Source organism: Sebastes fasciatus, chromosome 4 (genome assembly GCF_043250625.1).
Source record: "Sebastes fasciatus isolate fSebFas1 chromosome 4, fSebFas1.pri, whole genome shotgun sequence".
Taxonomy (NCBI): Eukaryota; Metazoa; Chordata; class Actinopteri; order Perciformes; family Sebastidae; genus Sebastes; species Sebastes fasciatus.
This window is the reverse complement of record NC_133798.1, coordinates 18,851,213-18,869,530: the sequence shown is the minus strand read 5'-3', so window position 1 is coordinate 18,869,530 and position 18,318 is coordinate 18,851,213. Positions and strand designations below refer to the sequence as shown.

The window sequence follows — 18,318 nt, the reverse complement described above, 5'->3', positions numbered from 1 at the left end:
TTACAAGTGACTGTGGGGGTAGCTGGGTGGATGGTTTGGTGCTGAGATATAGTTGTGTGTCGTCAGCATATGAATGAAAGCTGAGACCGTGGTGGCGGATGATCTGACCAAGGGGGAGCATGTAGATGGTGAAGAGGAGGGGTCCCAGCACAGAGCCTTGAGGTACGCCATGGTTGACTGGGGCCGGGGTGGAACTGGAGTCTCTGATGGTGACAAACTGTTTTCTGTTTGTGAGGTAGGACTGAAACCAAGAGAGAGCTGAACCGGTGAGGCCAAGGTAGTCAGATAGGCGGGTGAGGAGGATGGTGTGGGAGACTGTGTCGAAGGCAGCTGAGAGGTCCAGGAGGACGAGGATGCTGATGTGACCAGAATCTGCAGCGATGAGGAGGTCATTTGTGATTTTGATGAGGGTGGTCTCTGTGCTGTGGTGTGGTCTGAAGCCAGATTGAAACGTTTCGTAGAGCTCAAATAAAACCAATGTTCATCCACCCGGGTAGCATGTGCTTTTTTTTTTCTTTGGAAAATGGGAGTGTGTTGTGATCGCAGCGCTTATCTGTATGATGTGATGAAGATTGTGGAGTGAATCGGTCCTCTGGACCGGTGAGATGCCCCTCTGAAAACCTGCCGTGCATCGTCGGCTGTTATGTTGTCTAACAAATCAGGTGCAAAAAAGAAAAAGAAAAAAACTATATAAGCAGAGCAACGTTTAAAGGGACTTTAAAGGGACATTTAAAGTTTGTAACTTCTTACATGTATAAATCACCCGGGTCGGTGTCCCATGCGCGCTCGCATATACTCGCTCGCGTGTGGCTACGCTGTTCAGACAAGACTCCAACACAAACTACACAGAAGCACCAAAACCGCAAAGTTATATCTAGTGAAGCCCGTCTGTTGAGCAGTGTTGGCTGCGGTCGGAGGACGCGGGGGAGACCGTAACTTTGGTCTCTAGGGCCGGAGTCTCTGCTGTACTCTGCTCCTCTGCTCCTCTGCCTGCTTGCCTTCACTCAGCTCGCTCCACCTCACGTGCATGCGTGCACACTACACACTGCAGAAGAGTTAGTTTAGCTCTGAGAATATCTAGTGAATGTACAGTGGACATTTGTGCAAAAATAACTGCTGCAGCTCCTCCAGACCAACAGAGGTTTCCCATGTCTTGTGAAGTGACGGAGCTCCGCAGTGAGAAACGTTATCGTCTCCGACCGGGTGCCGGTGTCTCCCTCCGGCCGTGGTCGGGAGGCTGAGGCAGGAAAAGCCAACACTAGGATCAGCATTGATTCATGGAGAGACCTTCGTCTGGTCAGCTAACATTACTGTCATGCAGGTGAAATATAGAGTGATATTGTGGTTTTAGCTGACGTGTGTCACCTCACTGTTTTGAGCGTTGCTCGTTCATGTCTATGTAGAGCGAGCACAAGCGCGAGCCCCAAGCTGACTTTCGTTGACTTAACGGCCACAGGTGTCGCTGTTAACAAGCATTTCTGATTCTTACAAACAGTCCCTTTAATTATTCTGTATTAAATGAAAAATAATACCAGATCTGGAACTAATATCACTCAAAAAAATCCACATTAAAAAAATGACAGTAACGTTACTTTCAAGAATACTATACATTCAATCCTCTTGCTGCTGCACATGTAAAACCCTGGCGCTACTGTAGCATACCACACCACCTCAGCTCCTTCTAATTATGCTTTAGTTTATTCAACTCAAGTCATAATTTGATTATTTTTTAGAAAATGTATTATCAAGAAAGCCCACAAATCAGCTTAATGTCAATAATTCGTGCCGAGAGAACTTCTCACTCTCTGTAACTTAACAGAATACATTTAGCATTGTTAGCATTGTTAGCTAGCACAGAATGGTAACGCTAAATATGCAAGAGACTCACCAGAGAATGAAACACACAAATCATTAAATCCTCGTAGAACTTTGACCTGTTACAGCTTGTAACCCATTTTGTGACAGATTTCGTTCAGAAGAACCTTCAAACTAACTTTAATGTTGTGTTTATTCTTGTGAATGAGTCTTGATGCTGTTAGCTAGCTATGGTTCTGCTGTCTCATCCTACTCTTCCTCTAACCTGGAGGCCTGTTGTTGTGTTTCTCTCTGCAGCGCCACCACTGACCTCTGCTGGACAACAACAGCTACTGCAGGAAAGAGATGGCTACTACTGGAAACCCCCTCATTATAGGCTTCTTTGAGTGGGTTAAATATTAAGATGTGAATATTAGCAGGTCTAGTATCAGTGCCTTGCTTTTTTAATCAATTAAGTCAATCATGTTCATTATTTACAAATGTGATAAGATAAGATAAGCAATATCGTTGATGCAATATACACCTCAAGTGCAACTACCTTTGTTTACATTTATTTATTTATTACATCTACCCTACCTGTTTTACAAGTGCAATTACCTCTGTTTACATTACATCTATTTTTATATTTTATACCTCTAGTGTAACACTTTTGTTTATATTTATTTATTACATCTACTTTACCTGTTTTATTTGCTTTATAACTGTGTGTGTTTTACCTGTTATATGTTTTATCTGCCTCGTTTAGTCTTGTCAAGTATTTGTTTTAAAGCACTGACCAGAAGTGGCAACTGTGAATCTCGTTGTATTTAATTTACCATTTACGTGATACTTTAATCCTATACGGAAGCTTTAAAATGTCTAAAATGTCAGTATCATAATTAAATAAAACATATTTAGCTTTTTGTCTTTTTTTTTTTACAGGGAATCCACCTTGAGTTCCTTAATGACAAACCGGGCAGTAGAACTTTGCAGAAAGCTTTTAATCATCATATTCAGATCATGTTTACATTAATATCCACACCCATGAGTCATATATTAGCTAACACACATATACATACATACACACACACAAATGTAGTGCACTACCATGAATTAGTGCCAAATAAAATCATGTAATAATAACATAATAACACAATAACATCATAACACAACACACGATAAATAAAACAAGCTATAGTAATGGTAATTTAAATTAAAGTTGGGCAGTGGCAAAATGCCTCATAAATTTGATTAAATCACATTATTTAGTAATTATTTTTCTTTTACGTCAAGATGGGTAATAACACTGTGTATATATTTATCAAGCATTGTCCTGCAAATTTTATATATCAAACATCACTATATCTTGTTATTATATGACATGATTTTATTTGGTATATATATATATCTATAGATATATCTATATCTATACCTATATTGATATATAGGTATAGATATAGATTTATGTATATATATGCTGTATATAGATCAATATATACATATACTGTACATATTCATATACATATATATCAAACATCACTATATCTTGTTATTATATGACATGATTTTATTTGATATATATATATATATATATATATGCTATATATAGATCAATATATACATATATATCAAACATCACTATATCTTGTTATTATATCACATGATTTTATTTGGTATATATAGATATAGATGTCTATATCTATATCTATATCTATACATTTATATATATAGATATAGATATATATATGCTGTATATAGATCAATACCTATATAATAATACATATATATCAAACATCACTATATCTTGTTATTATATGACATGATTTTATTTGGTATATATACATATATACACATATGTATATATGTATATATGTATATATATATATATATATTCTGTATATAGATCAATATATACAGTATAGCCTATACTGTATATAGGCTCCTCCTAGGCTGTGAGCACTACAATGAATTAGTACCAAATAAAATCATGTCATATAATAATAACAACAAAATAACCCAACACAATAAATAAAACAAGCTATAATGATGTTTATTTATAGTTAATATGAGTTGTGTAGTGTCCTAACAGTGAAATCCCCGCTGACACAGTGCTCACCACGAACCTAACCCTCCAGCCCTTTGTTGTTGTTCTCACGCTAATGTGCGAGATCCGCCGAGCCTCTCTGCTGCGCGGTCACATTCCGCCCAGCCTTCCCCCTCTCTCTCTCTCTGCCAGCGGCCTGGTGCTTTGAGATGAGTACAAGATGTCGGTTTCGGGGCTGAAGGCCGAATTGAAGTTTTTGGAGTCAATTTTCGACCCGAACCACGAACGATTTAGAATAATAGACTGGAAACCAGACGAGCTGAGCTGCCAATTCAACGTGACCGGAGAGAAGCTGCTGATCATTCACTGCAACATCACGGTGAGTCCAGAGCAGAGGCCAGCAGACAGAGATCTCTCTGCGCACTAAGCTACCACAGCAGAGCTAACGAGCTAACACGAGCTAACACCAGAGCTACTGACTACTGACTAACGAGCTAACACCAGAGCTACTGACTACTGACTAACGAGCTAACACCAGAGCTACTGACTACTGACTAACGAGCTAACACCAGAGCTACTGACTACTGACTAACGAGCTAACACCAGAGCTACTGACTACTGACTAACGAGCTAACACCAGAGCTACTGACTACTGACTAACGAGCTAACACCAGAGCTACAGACTAACAAGCTAACACCAGAGCTACTGACTAACAAGCTAACACCAGAGCTACTGACTACTGACTAACAAGCTAACACCAGAGCTACTGACTAACAAGCTAACATCAGAGCTACTGACTACTGACTAACGAGCTAACACCAGAGCTACTGACTACTGACTAACATGCTAACACCAGAGCTACTGACTACTGACTACCAAGCTAACACCAGAGCTACTGACTACTGACTAACGAGCTAACACCAGAGCTACTGACTACTGACTAACATGCTAACACCAGAGCTACTGACTACTGACTACCAAGCTAACACCAGAGCTACTGACTACTGACTAACGAGCTAACACCAGAGCTACTGACTACTGACTAACAAGCTAACACCAGAGCTACTGACTACTGACTAACGAGCTAACACCAGAGCTACTGACTACTGACTAACATGCTAACACCAGAGCTACTGACTACTGACTAACATGCTAACACCAGAGCTACTGACTACTGACTAACGAGCTAACACCAGAGCTACTGACTACTGACTAACAAGCTAACACCAGAGCTACTGACTACTGACTAACAAGCTAACACCAGAGCTACTGACTACTGACTAACATGCTAACACCAGAGCTACTGACTACTGACTAACAAGCTAACACCAGAGCTACTGACTACTGACTAACATGCTAACACCAGAGCTACTGACTACTGACTAACATGCTAACACCAGAGCTACTGACTACTGACTAACAAGCTAACACCAGAGCTACTGACTACTGACTAACATGCTAACACCAGAGCTACTGACTACTGACTAACGAGCTAACACCAGAGCTACTGACTACTGACTAACAAGCTAACACCAGAGCTACTGACTACCAAGCTAACAGCAGAGCTACTGACTACTGACTAACAAGCTAACACCAGAGCTACTGACTAACATGCTAACACCAGAGCTACTGACTACTGACTAACAAGCTAACACCAGAGCTACTGACTACTGACTAACAAGCTAACACCAGAGCTACTGACTACTGACTAACAAGCTAACACCAGAGCTACTGACTACCAAGCTAACAGCAGAGCTACTGACTACTGACTAACAAGCTAACACCAGAGCTACTGACTAACAACCAGGCTAACAGAACAGCTAAAACTAACCCAGAGCTACTGAAACAAGCTAACAGACCAGCTACTGAAACAAGCTAACAACCCAGAGCTACTGACTAACAAGCTAGCAACCCAGAGCTACTGACTACTGACTAACAAGCTAACAGCCCAGAGCTACTGACTACACAAGCTAACCCTAGCTACTGACTACACAAGCTAACCCTAGCTACTGACTACTGACTACACAAGCTAACCCTAGCTACTGACTACTGACTACACAAGCTAACCCTAGCTACTGACTACTGACTACAAAAGCTAACCCTAGCTACTGACTACTGACTACACAAGCTAACCCTAGCTACTGACTACAAAAGCTAACCCTAGCTACTGACTACTGACTACACAAGCTAACCCTAGCTACTGACTACTGACTACAAAAGCTAACCCTAGCTACTGACTACTGATTACACAAGCTAACACCAGCTACTGACTAACAAGCTAACAGTCTAGAGCTACTGACTAACAAGCTAACAGCCCAGCTACTGACTAACAAGCTAACAGCCCAGCTACTGACTAACACGCTAACAGCCCAGAGCTACTGACTAACAAGCTAACAGCCCAGCTACTGACTAACAAGCTAACACCAGAGCTACTGACTTACAAGCTAACACCAGAGCTACTGACTTACAAGCTAACACCAGAGCTACTGACTAACAAGCTAACACCAGAGCTACTGACTAACAAGCTAACACCAGAGCTACTGACTAACAAGCTAACACCAGAGCTACTGACTAACAAGCTAACACCAGAGCTACTGACTAACAAGCTAACACCAGAGCTACTGACTAACAAGCTAACACCAGAGCTACTGACTAACAAGCTACCAGAGCTACTGACTAACAAGCTAACACCAGAGCTACTGACTAACAAGCTAACACCAGAGCTACTGACTAACAAGCTAACACCAGAGCTACTGACTAACAAGCTAACACCAGAGCTACTGACTACCAAGCTAACACCAGAGCTACTGACTACCAAGCTAACACCAGAGCTACTGACTAACAAGCTAACACCAGAGCTACTGACTACTGACTAACAAGCTAACACCAGAGCTACTGACTACTGACTAACAAGCTAACACCAGAGCTACCGACTAACAAGCTAACACCAGAGCTACTGACTACAAGCTAACACCAGAGCTACTGACTAACAAGCTAACACCAGAGCTACTGACTAACAAGCTAACACCAGAGCTACTGACTACTGACTAACAAGCTAACACCAGAGCTACTGACTAACAAGCTAACACCAGAGCTACTGACTACAAGCTAACACCAGAGCTACTGACTAACAAGCTAACAGACCAGAGCTACTGACTACCAAGCTAACACCAGAGCTACTGACTACCAAGCTAACACCAGAGCTACTGACTACCAAGCTAACACCAGAGCTACTGACTAACAAGCTAACACCAGAGCTACTGACTAACAAGCTAACACCAGAGCTACTGACTACCAAGCTAACACCAGAGCTACTGACTACCAAGCTAACACCAGAGCTACTGACTACCAAGCTAACACCAGAGCTACTGACTACCAAGCTAACACCAGAGCTACTGACTACCAAGCTAACACCAGAGCTACTGACTAACAAGCTAACACCAGAGCTACTGACTACCAAGCTAACACCAGAGCTACTGACTACCAAGCTAACACCAGAGCTACTGACTAACAAGCTAACACCAGAGCTACTGACTAACAAGCTAACACCAGAGCTACTGACTACCAAGCTAACACCAGAGCTACTGACTACTGACTAACAAGCTAACACCAGAGCTACTGACTACTGACTAACAAGCTAACAGACCAGAGCTACTGACTAACAAGCTAACACCAGAGCTACTGACTACCAAGCTAACACCAGAGCTACTGACTAACAAGCTAACACCAGAGCTACTGACTAACAAGCTAACAGACCAGAGCTACTGACTAACGACTGAACCAAGCTAACCTCAGCTAAAGAAAAACTGAAGCCCAACATAATCATTCAACCGCCTTGAGTTGCCCGATGATGTTCGTTTGCAAGTCGTAAACATGGGAGACTTATATCTAACACGATGCTGCAGTCATACCCAACCCATTTTTAACTTTATGCCACGCATCTTCAGTCACAAACTGAAGGTCATTCATGATTTAACAACTGTATTAAGGTCTAATTTAAGGTTCAGCGCAGCACTCCACTTGTCTTCCAATGCTGGAGATGCTCTACAGCTGGCAGTAGACAAATCATTTTATTCAGTGTGTGTCTGTGTGGGCTCAGACATTCGGTCTGAAGTATTTATAGCTTTGGAATAAACTTGAACATTTTATGTAGATTAGAATATCCCTGGGCAACATTTTGGTTTGGTGGTTCTCTGTTAATATCTGTAGACAATAAAGCCATTAACATACAGTACAAGCATGACCGGCTAAATTCCCATGTCCTACTGTTGACTCTGTTGCAGGAATCTTATCCCTCAACACCCCCAATATGGTTTGTTGACTCTGATGATCCTAGTCTGGCTGAAGTGTTGGAGCGCTTAGAGGATGTGAGAAAAGGCAGCACATTGGTAAGTTAACTGATGTGGATCCAGCTTCACAGAGGCTTGCTCAAAATGTCACATAAGGTTACTGCTGTAACAGTAGAAACTTGGTAGAATTGCAGTTTTCACTATAGATGTCTTCTCTTGCTGATTTCACCCACAGCTCCTTCAGCAGTTGAAGCGCCTCATTTGTGATCTTTGTCGGCTTTACAACCTGCCACAACATCCAGATGTAGAAATGCTCGACCAGCCTCTACCCGCTGGCCCGATTACCCAGGAGCGAAAGGTACTCGCTTAAAGCAAGAGCAAAATTCAATCTCTTTTTGAAACTCAATGTCTGTCAACTCACAATGTTTCACCACGCTGCAGCACGGGCCAGCAGATGAGGTGACATCTGAAGAGGAAGAAGAGGAAGAAATGGGAGAGGTACCAATGTGTATTAATGATATTCTTCATAGCTTAATTAGTTTTACATCCTGTTTCTAAACATAATTGACACACTGACAGCAGGACATTGACCTGGACCAAGACCTGGACCATTACGACATGAAAGAAGAGGAGCCAGTTGATGGAAAAAAGTCAGAAGATGACGGGATAGAGAAAGAAAATCTGGCCATCTTGGAGAAGATTCGTAAAAGCCAGAGACAGGATCACTTGAATGTAAGTGCTCTTTGAGGTTTTCTTTATTAAGCAATAGAGTGGAGGAAACTGCAAATTCTCTTTTAAATGTTAACTTTTTGGCAGCAACCTCAGTGTCACTCACCCCAAAAACATGGGAGTCTCTGGATTTTATTGAATCTGAATCCACTTATTGAATCCAAATCCTTTCAAATACCTTTATCAAATCTAATGTGTTTTCACATTTGTAGGTAACTGAAGTTATACAGAATTAAACCTCAAAGAATCAATTTAGATCTGTAATCACCTTTTGTTTGCTGACAAGGCCAAAACTCTGTACTTTCTAGTGGCAGCCCAAAATAATATACACAACCTGAAAATGAGACGTTGGATCAAATTCCTATGTCATGGATCGTTTGTTTTCTACTCCAGGGATTCTCAAACATTTTGGGGCCAGGGACCCCTTACATGGGAGACCCCGTCATAATCGTAACACTAATTTAGCATTATGCTTACTACCATTTGTATTCTAAAACTTTTCAACCTAAATACCTCAGACCTGTTTCATAGTGATAAACAGAAACGCATTTATACCGCTTATATACTTTTTTAAGTTAATTCTTTTCTCTTTTTTTTTAAACAGAGGGTCATTTTATTCAACGTGAATTTGGACTCAACATGACGGCATTTATAGCCTACATTTCAAGTAATTGATGTAAGATCGAAGATTTAAGAAAATAAACAGTTGTAAGACTCACATAGTCCTAATAAATCCAGATATCTAAACTTACCAGTCTAAAGCTGACTTTCATGAAGTGCTTCAACTTAAAAAATAATGAACTCATTGCTGTGTGTCACAAACATATCAAAGTTTCAGAAGCTAACGTGGTTGGGAGTAATGGACACAATATGCTTCTTTTATTGGTGCAAATAGTCCCAATCTGTAGATATGTACTTTTTAATGACTGATTTTGTAATCTATAGCAAATTATTTCGCGGACCCCCTGACAGAGTGCCACGGACCCCACTTTGAGAATCGCTCTTCTACACTGTTCTGTACTAATAACAAGAACGAGGAGAGATCAAAGGTTCAATAACAGATTTGTTAGCGTTAGAGTTTAGTGAATCTGGGTATTTTGCCAACCAGGAACCATTTTGCAAAATGGAACCGTTATTGAACCCAACCCTTCTCCTGGACAGTTTCACAGTACTATAGGATTATACTATAATAGACACTGGACATAAATTCTTATTTTTTATTATTCCTTCTGTCAGTTTCACCATTTTCACATCAACAGTAGCACTGCGTCCAAAATGCAGACTCATTGTTCCTTTCACTGCTGACACAGTGTGGCTGCTGCTGCAGAGGGCTCCAGCAGAATGGCTGTCCTGCAAAAAGTTTAGTTGGCTCTCAACTTTAGCAGCAGTGCACGCTGTCCTGCCATCATCAGGCAATGCAGTGGATAAAAGATGCCTGCTGAAATCAGGAACAAAATACCAGGAATAGTCCAAACTTCATCAAAAACTGAACTGATTTAAATTGCTGAATTTATTCAGATTCTATAAAGGTCAACATGTAACGGATAATGTACAGCGAGCCAGTCATTGTTGTGAAAGAAACCCCGACACGAAGCGGAGGGATCTCTCATCGCCCTGAAGGGGTTTCTTTCACAATAATGACCCGCTAGCTGTACATTATCCCGCTTATTACAGTCAATCAGATGTCGCCTTAACTTGGCTAGCTTCATGGCTTCGTGACTCATGACAGATTGTCTTGATGTGTCACAATCATATCAGAGTTTCTATTTGGCCCAAAGCTAACATGGGTAGGGGTAATAGAAACAATACGCTTGCTTTATTGTCGCAAATGATCCCCATCTGTAGATATGCACTTTTTAATGATACAGCACAATTTTATAATTTATAGCTAATTATTTTGTGGACCACCTGACGGACTGCTCTGCATCTTCTTATTTGTCCAGGTGTCCTACCATCTGTGTGATTCACTTTTGTGATTTATGTTGCAGGGTGCAGTGTCTGGCTCCGTGCAAGCCTCAGACCGCCTAATGAAGGAACTCAGGGAGATCTACAGATCACAGAGTTACAAGACAGGTGACTGCATTACCCCACAGTGGTGACCTTTTATTGTTTTAACATCTCATCAGCAGACTGACGTAAAGCTCTGTGTTTGTGTCACAGGTATTTATTCATGCGAACTAGTCGGCGACAGCCTTTATGAATGGCACGTCAAGTTAAGGACGTAAGTCTCACCTTCAGTTTGCTTTAAAAATTTAGAAATATTGTGTGGTGTTTTCTGTCAGATTTGACTTGTTGGTTTGTATTACAGGGTAGACCCAGATAGTCCATTACATAGTGACTTGCAGGTCTTAAAAGAAAAGGAAGGAGTGGACTACATTCTGCTCAATTTCTCTTATAAAGTGAGTGCTGTAATAATATTTGTCAGTTGTTTTATTCAAGTTTTCTCAAGACTCAAGGTTTGTTTGTTTTTTCTTCATATGACAGGATAATTTTCCTTTTGACCCACCTTTTGTGCGGGTTGTCGCACCTGTGCTCTCCGGAGGGTGAGTGTGTAGTGATCTCCCCCTGAAATGCTCTGAAGAAAGTAATCACTGACGGGGACATGGTCAACATTTGTTGTGCGTACAATTTTGAGATGGACTTTGTTGGGAGAGATTTACTCACAACGTTAACTTGTCCCATCGTGGATGAAATAACCCAAATGTTTCACATCGTATGTTGTGCTGGCAGCTGTTGGAGATATGTTGATACTGTGCTTTGCAACCTGATGTCCGATCCTTTATGCTTTTAGGCGCAAGGTTAACTTAATGTTATGTTGCTGCATAGTACAGGCCATGTGGTTTGCTTATGAGTGGCTGCAAATTATTGTCTCCGACTCTTAAAAGTAAATAAAAGCATCGCCTTACATCAGTGCTTTAACTCTGTGATACAAATCCATCATGCATCTCAAATCATTCAGATTCTTCAATGGTTCTGATTATTAATTAATAGGCATAAACAAATGTGCCTGGAAAATTATGCTTGAATTTCTTGGTACATCCAAAAGTTGCATACACAACGGTTTCTGGATTCAAATTGCCTCTTTGTGAAAATCTCTCCCACAAGGTAAATCAAGGTATTGTGAAATCAATTTGAAGCACAACAAATTTGCAAAAAGTCCCGTGAACACTTTCTTGATCAAATGAACATACCTGCTCTAATATATGTATTATTTAACATTCATCCTTTTATTCAGATTTTCTTTTTTCATTTCAGTTATGTTCTAGGAGGAGGGGCCTTGTGCATGGAGCTTCTCACAAAACAGGTTTAAAAAGGAGTTTGATGCATCGTTATGACATCGTGTTGCTCAATGTTTAACAGCAGAATTAATGGTTTTGTGTGTGTGTGTGTGTGTGTGTGTGTGTGTGTGTGTGTGTTTTCAGGGCTGGAGCAGTGCCTATTCCATAGAATCTGTCATTATGCAGATAAATGCAACTCTGGTGAAAGGAAAAGCCAGGGTGCAGTTTGGAGCCAATAAGGTAACTGATGTCATTGGTCAGGTCTGCTTAAAATGATCGAGGCTGCACAACATGTCGTTCAACCACGTCTAAACCACGTTTATAGCTGTTTCGAATGGCCACGCGTTGAAAAGCCCGACGATGTCAGAGAGAGGCGATGAATCCTATAAATGGGGATACCCAGACCAGCGGCGCCAGAATGAGTTTTGAAGTGGGGGGGCATCCAGCTTTGGATGATGTAATACAGTGTTTCCACAGGATTTTGTGAGACTGCGGTGGACCTCGGACCCTCTAAGGGTCTCCAGGGGTATGCTCCCCCGAAATAATATTTTGTAGGCTACATTTTAAATTTAAATGCATCAATCTGGTGCACTTTGAGAACAAAATCATGAGGCTAGATCTAGGAAGAACTTTGTGCTCTTGTAAACAAATTTAATCATAAACACATTACTGTTTGGATATGAATGCTGATGGCAAAAAGTCACACTGCATAAGCATTGTCAACGAGATGGGGTCCGTGTTTCAAGACGGGCCAGTGCCGACATTGGCCCCTGGCAAAAAAAGGGAAAAGTGTCTCAAGTTAAATCATAGGTCCCATTTACACCCGTCAATTCAAGTGTCTTGTATCTGGATAAATCAGCTGTAGAGGCTATTCCCTCAGACCGTTTACTGACATAGTTAAACTTCGGAGGAGTAACGGTTGAGTACGCGTCTTGCCGTTTTATGCCTTTATTGGAGCCAATAGTAGAAAGATGACGAGAAAGAACTATGAGCGAAAAAGAGACGGGGGATGCCATGCAACAAAGTTCCCCCTCCAGACACATTACGGAAACATTACACTTTGTGTTTTTCGTTGATTGTAGTTTATTTCCTATCAAGCAATTTCTGTGCATCTAACAGAGCATAATTTGTTTTTCAGAACCAGTACAATCTTGCCAGAGCACAACAGTCGTACAAATCCCTTGTGCAGATTCATGAAAAGAATGGTGAGTAAATATTCTTAAATAGTTGGGTGTCAGTAGACACACAGTGGTATGGATCCATTAGCAAAAGGGTTTCTCTTTCTTTATCTACAGGCTGGTACACACCACCTAAAGAGGACGGATAAGGAGCTACTACCACTATGCACTGGGAACATGTCTTTGGGTCAAAGTATCTTGTTTTCTTTGGATTATTTTCCCCTCCTCTGACTTCACTGGGGGATATATCATCTTTCTCGCGGAAACCATCTCGTTGGCTCATCTGACAAGTATTCCTCCGCCCTGCTCTGGGAAAGACTTTGTTCTGGTATCACTCTGCTTCTCCCCTCAGTGTTTTAGTGAGGAGGAGGATGTGAGGGTATCACTAGTCCTGTTTTCTAAACATGCTCATTTGTCTTTAAAAAAAAAGACTTTTTCTCCCTTTAAATGTGGGGAAATGCTTTTTCTTTAGCTGCTTTGACAAAGTGGGCTTCACAACCAGTCAGTTCCCCCTCTTTAAATGGGAAATTTAACAGCAGATTGATACTGAAGCTCTTGATGTGGCACCTCACTGCACCTCTTTTTATTGCCCACTGGAAAATTAACTGGTACATAAATGCAAATATTGTAGACATATTATTCAGCAATTGTTTTTTTTTATTATTTGAGCATCCTTCCTAGACAGTTAATAAATATTTCATCTTTTGGAAGCTCATCTTAAAATTGAGATGGACAACCACTCGGTATCTTTTAGCTCTTACTTTTTAAAATATGTGAAGAATATCGGGCCAAGCAGAATCAAAATGCTGCGATGTTGTTGAACTAAGATTAACTGTTGTCTGTGAACAAATCCACCAGTGGTTGATAATAAAACCAATGGACATGAAATATCTCAGAATCTGCATGTTGCATATCTTGGGAAGAGGAAACATAGATATATTTTCACCAGAAGGTTTAACAGATCTAATGTTGACGCTCAAAAGCTCATTTTGCCTCGTTTCAGTAAACACAACGCCGCCCGCAGGCGCTCAGTTTGGCTATTGGCCTTTCTATTGATTATAGCTGTAGACTTTGGTGGCTAGTTTGATGCTGAAAATGAAGCCCTGTGTGTGCAAAGCTAACAGCGTGGTGCACAAGTAGAATCACACTGGGATTGGCTTTACAGTGGGAATAAATGAAGAGTGTTTGGATGTTTTTTTCACAACTTTGCCCAGTTTAGCAGCAAATCTGTATGTCACATCTCCCTGACATACATGGATTGTAGTGGTTTGCCGCTGCCCAGTTTAGATTTTAAACTGCGTCCCTGTTACATGACGTCACATGCAGCTGGATTCATCTCCTCAGCAGCTAAACATCCATTTACAGGGCTTCCTTTGCCACAACAGTGAACCATAAATATTTCGGTGTCGGTTTTGATGTGTAACAAGACGGGTCATTCGCAACTGACCTGAAACTCTGACCACGCAATATACCGTAGTACATCCTCGCTACTGCTGTTCCCCATACTACAGGACACACACTGTATCTATCAACCTGTCCGTTTATTTGTTAACACTGTCTGCAAAAGTATGTTTGAATGGCAACTCAGGTAACAAACAATACTTAGGAGAGGAATCTGTACATGTACATGTCGAGTTTTGGGTTATTTTCTTGGATTAATTAACGCTCTCTACCGCTGATGTTTACTCACCCACTGATCTGATGTCAAAAACAGATAATGGAATGAGCTTTACAATAATATGGGCCACGTGTTTCTTTTAATTCAAGCAATGTAAGAGGAAGATGCCATTTTAACAGGATTGCAGTAGCATGTAATGGCTCAAAACTGTACTATTTTATGCTTTTTCTTTCATCCCACATACTGAGGTAGAGTTGATTTCAGTGTGAGATCTTTAAATATTCCTGATAAAAAATATTTGCACAACTGGCAACAACATGCCTGGATTATAACAACAAACACATTCAGAGCTAAATATTTTAAAATCAGGATTTTTTTCTCTCAGCACACATCCTGTTGTTACATGTCTGATAAAGCCGAGGGGGGAGGAATCATCGGGTCACATTATGGACAAGTGTCCTCATGTAAAGGGCCTGTGTTGTCTGGACTCTGGTCAGAGAGGATGCTCAGAGACGATTGGAGTTTGATAGTCATGCCGTGGTGAATAGACTTGCACGCTTCTCTAACTGGACTGTGTTGAAAAGATTAATTTATCTCAACTGTCGATTCATTTTCTGGCACCAACCAAACACGATCAAGTCAGGCACCGTTGGCTCGCTTTGATTTTCTTTTATTTCTCATTTTCCATTTGAAGAAATTTTGACCATGTACAGTAATTTGTAAACTTGCATCAAGTTTATGAATAAAGAATTTTAAGATTATTGCTGTTTTACTGGGGTCCCTGTGTATTATTTTTCACTGTTGCTTAACGGATTGCAGATGTGTTGGGCTGATATTGATATTTCATTAAATTAATAAAATAATTTACTGCTGACTCAACTTTCATACTGATTTGATTTTGTATTAAAGTGTTGTTTGTTGTCTTACAGCCCTGCAAATCCACATCAAAGTCTTTCATTGATCAGGTTTTCACTAAACTTTTGTGTTTACAATAACGGGGATGACAAAGTAAAAAAAAACTCAGTTGCTATTGAGGCACTTGATATTGAAATCAATACAGTATCAAATCATTGGAATATAGTTACAATTAGATAAACATCCACAATCCCTAGAATAAAAAAATATTTTATCCGGTCATTAACCGGTTGACATGTTCAAATCATTTTCTTTCAAATCTACCTGGTTTTGAATTGTTTTTATTATTATAACAGGTGGTTGAAGAAGTATTCAGATCCTTATTTGAACAATACAACTATGTACAAATACTGCATTACAATTACATCCTGCATTCAAAATCTTGCTTAAGTAAAAGTTCAGATGTATTTTCAGCTAAATTTAGGCCTACTTAATATAACGAGTAAAAGCACTCGTGATGAATGGTTCATTTCCTAGTATTGTATATTTATGATAGTGTTATTATAACTAAAGGGCAGCTTCTTGGTTGTAGTTGGTCAAAGTGTAATCCGCAAAAGTCTTAATCATTTAAAAACTTGTTTTATATCCATAGTTGAGTCCTAAAAATCAGATTTTATAGTGCAGTGAGACTATTTCAACCTGTTTTTAAATTTATATCAAAAAATAATTAGTGTCTGTATTGAAACAAGGAAGAAGAAAAAGAATATTTTCGCTTTTTTTAAGAAAATAAAACTTCGACAACTCAACTCCAGGCTAAAATGACTTCATAAAAGGGAGCTTTGTTTCACTGAGCAATGCAATATGTTTTATATGAAACATAATCTGCAAAATAACTAACTAAAGTAAAGTACCAGAACCTCAGCACTGTACTTAGCCTTAGTACAGTACTTGAGTAAATATACTTAGTTATCATTCAGCCATGACAACAGTAAGGAGCATCGGCCCAAATCTTTCCTAAATCCTGTGAAGCAGAGGTCAATCACAAACAGTTGTTGTACATCCCAACCAGTAACATTAAACCTCTTACCTGAGTCTAACTACAACATGCTAAGGAAAATTATTTTTGAATTAATTGTATTTTCAAGTCAGGTCCTCAAAAGGAAAATATTCACAACAGGTCAGTTGTTGTTTATGTGTTTAACAACACATCAGTATCCATCAAGAGTACAGAGATGCTCACACTACATTTGATTTTCAGTCAGTTTTAACCAATAAATAAATCAGATTTGGTTGATTTGGCAGATGAAGCTTTGAAACATTTTTTTTTTTGGGATAGCAGGGTGTTATATGTTAACTGTATGCTGCTATCTGTTATTTCATCAGATAAGAAAACAGTCTTGTTGTTTTTAAGTCTTTTTTTCATTCTTTAAAACGTAAAGATCACCTAATATGGAGACTACAGCGATGCATGCAAACTCATCAAATAACAAAACAGGATGCAACAAGAACTGTTTAATATCTATTAGGGTAAGACCAAATAATACAAAAGTAATACACAAAAATGTATTCCTCGTTTACTTCTTCACTCATGGAGACACAGCCTCCTCAGACGCTTCATTCACCTAATTAGAGCAGGTTTCTATTGAACGTGTTTATCCATGGCAAATATTCACCTCACCTCAAGTAATTATATATTTATACCTAGTCGTGATATAGTACATGATAATACATATCAAACACCATACAGTATATGTGGGAACATGGGGGGAGTTGATGGTAAAAAGCTTTCATACAGCAGCGTGAAATGTTAGTAGTTAGTAGTACTGTAGTATCCAATGCACTGCAGTTCCTGCTGCACGATAACTATACAGCTGTAGTTTCCATAATCACATTAACTGTGCTGTATGTACATTGTGGCAAGTTTGGACTGATCCAAAATTCACCTTGATAACTCACTACACACAGAGAGAAGGAGCTTGTTTGTTTGTCTTTGTGCAGACTTCACATTTAACTTTACAGAACTGATCAGCTAAACGTTGTGCATTTGCTAACAGATGAGCGTGTGGATAGTACGGTTTACAGGGTTATACTTCATAACTGCTGTAGTGCATCTGCTGGTGAAAATGTTATGCATTTGTAAAATCATATTAACTTAAAAACAGGCCCATTTTTCTAATTCATAACAGTTTATGTTATGGCCGTTACTCTTCATGTCTATGTTTGAAGCCTGTACAACAGGACCTCACTAATACGTCTACTGTTTAATATATTTATGTTAGTATTGCTGCACTGTGATCTACTGTATGAGGGGTGGAAGTAACAAAAATGTATTGATTGTGATGAAAATGCATATTTATTGAAAAATGGAGTGATAAATTAACAAGTGATTTGACTAATTTAAAGCTGATTTGAATCATTTTCCCCGTCTTACATTCATCATTCACAACACTAAATTGCCATTTATCATTTAAGGAAAGTGGCTTCAAGGGTGCAAGTAACAAAAATAATTGAAGAAAAGGTGAATTGATGAAA

At 39.7% G+C, this 18,318-nt stretch overlaps 1 protein-coding gene across 2 annotated transcripts; it reads left to right on the top strand.

Moving 5' to 3' along the window:
• Positions 1-3,937: 3,937 nt before the first annotated feature.
• Positions 3,938-15,692, top strand: LOC141766035 (ubiquitin-conjugating enzyme E2 Q2-like). Of its 2 annotated transcripts, none has more exons than XM_074632473.1 (13): positions 3,938-4,217; positions 8,123-8,227; positions 8,364-8,486; positions 8,570-8,626; positions 8,711-8,860; positions 10,846-10,930; positions 11,018-11,078; positions 11,166-11,256; positions 11,342-11,400; positions 12,113-12,161; positions 12,280-12,375; positions 13,274-13,340; positions 13,431-15,692. In XM_074632473.1, the coding sequence occupies exons 1-13, from the start codon at positions 4,059-4,061 to the stop codon at positions 13,460-13,462; spliced, it is 1,134 nt and encodes a 377-aa protein (XP_074488574.1). In that variant the 5' UTR covers positions 3,938-4,058; the 3' UTR covers positions 13,463-15,692. The 2 variants fall into 2 exon arrangements, with proteins under 2 accessions (XP_074488574.1, XP_074488573.1); XM_074632472.1 differs by having other exon boundaries at positions 3,940-4,217; positions 8,708-8,860.
• The last annotated feature ends 2,626 nt before the right edge of the window (positions 15,693-18,318 follow it).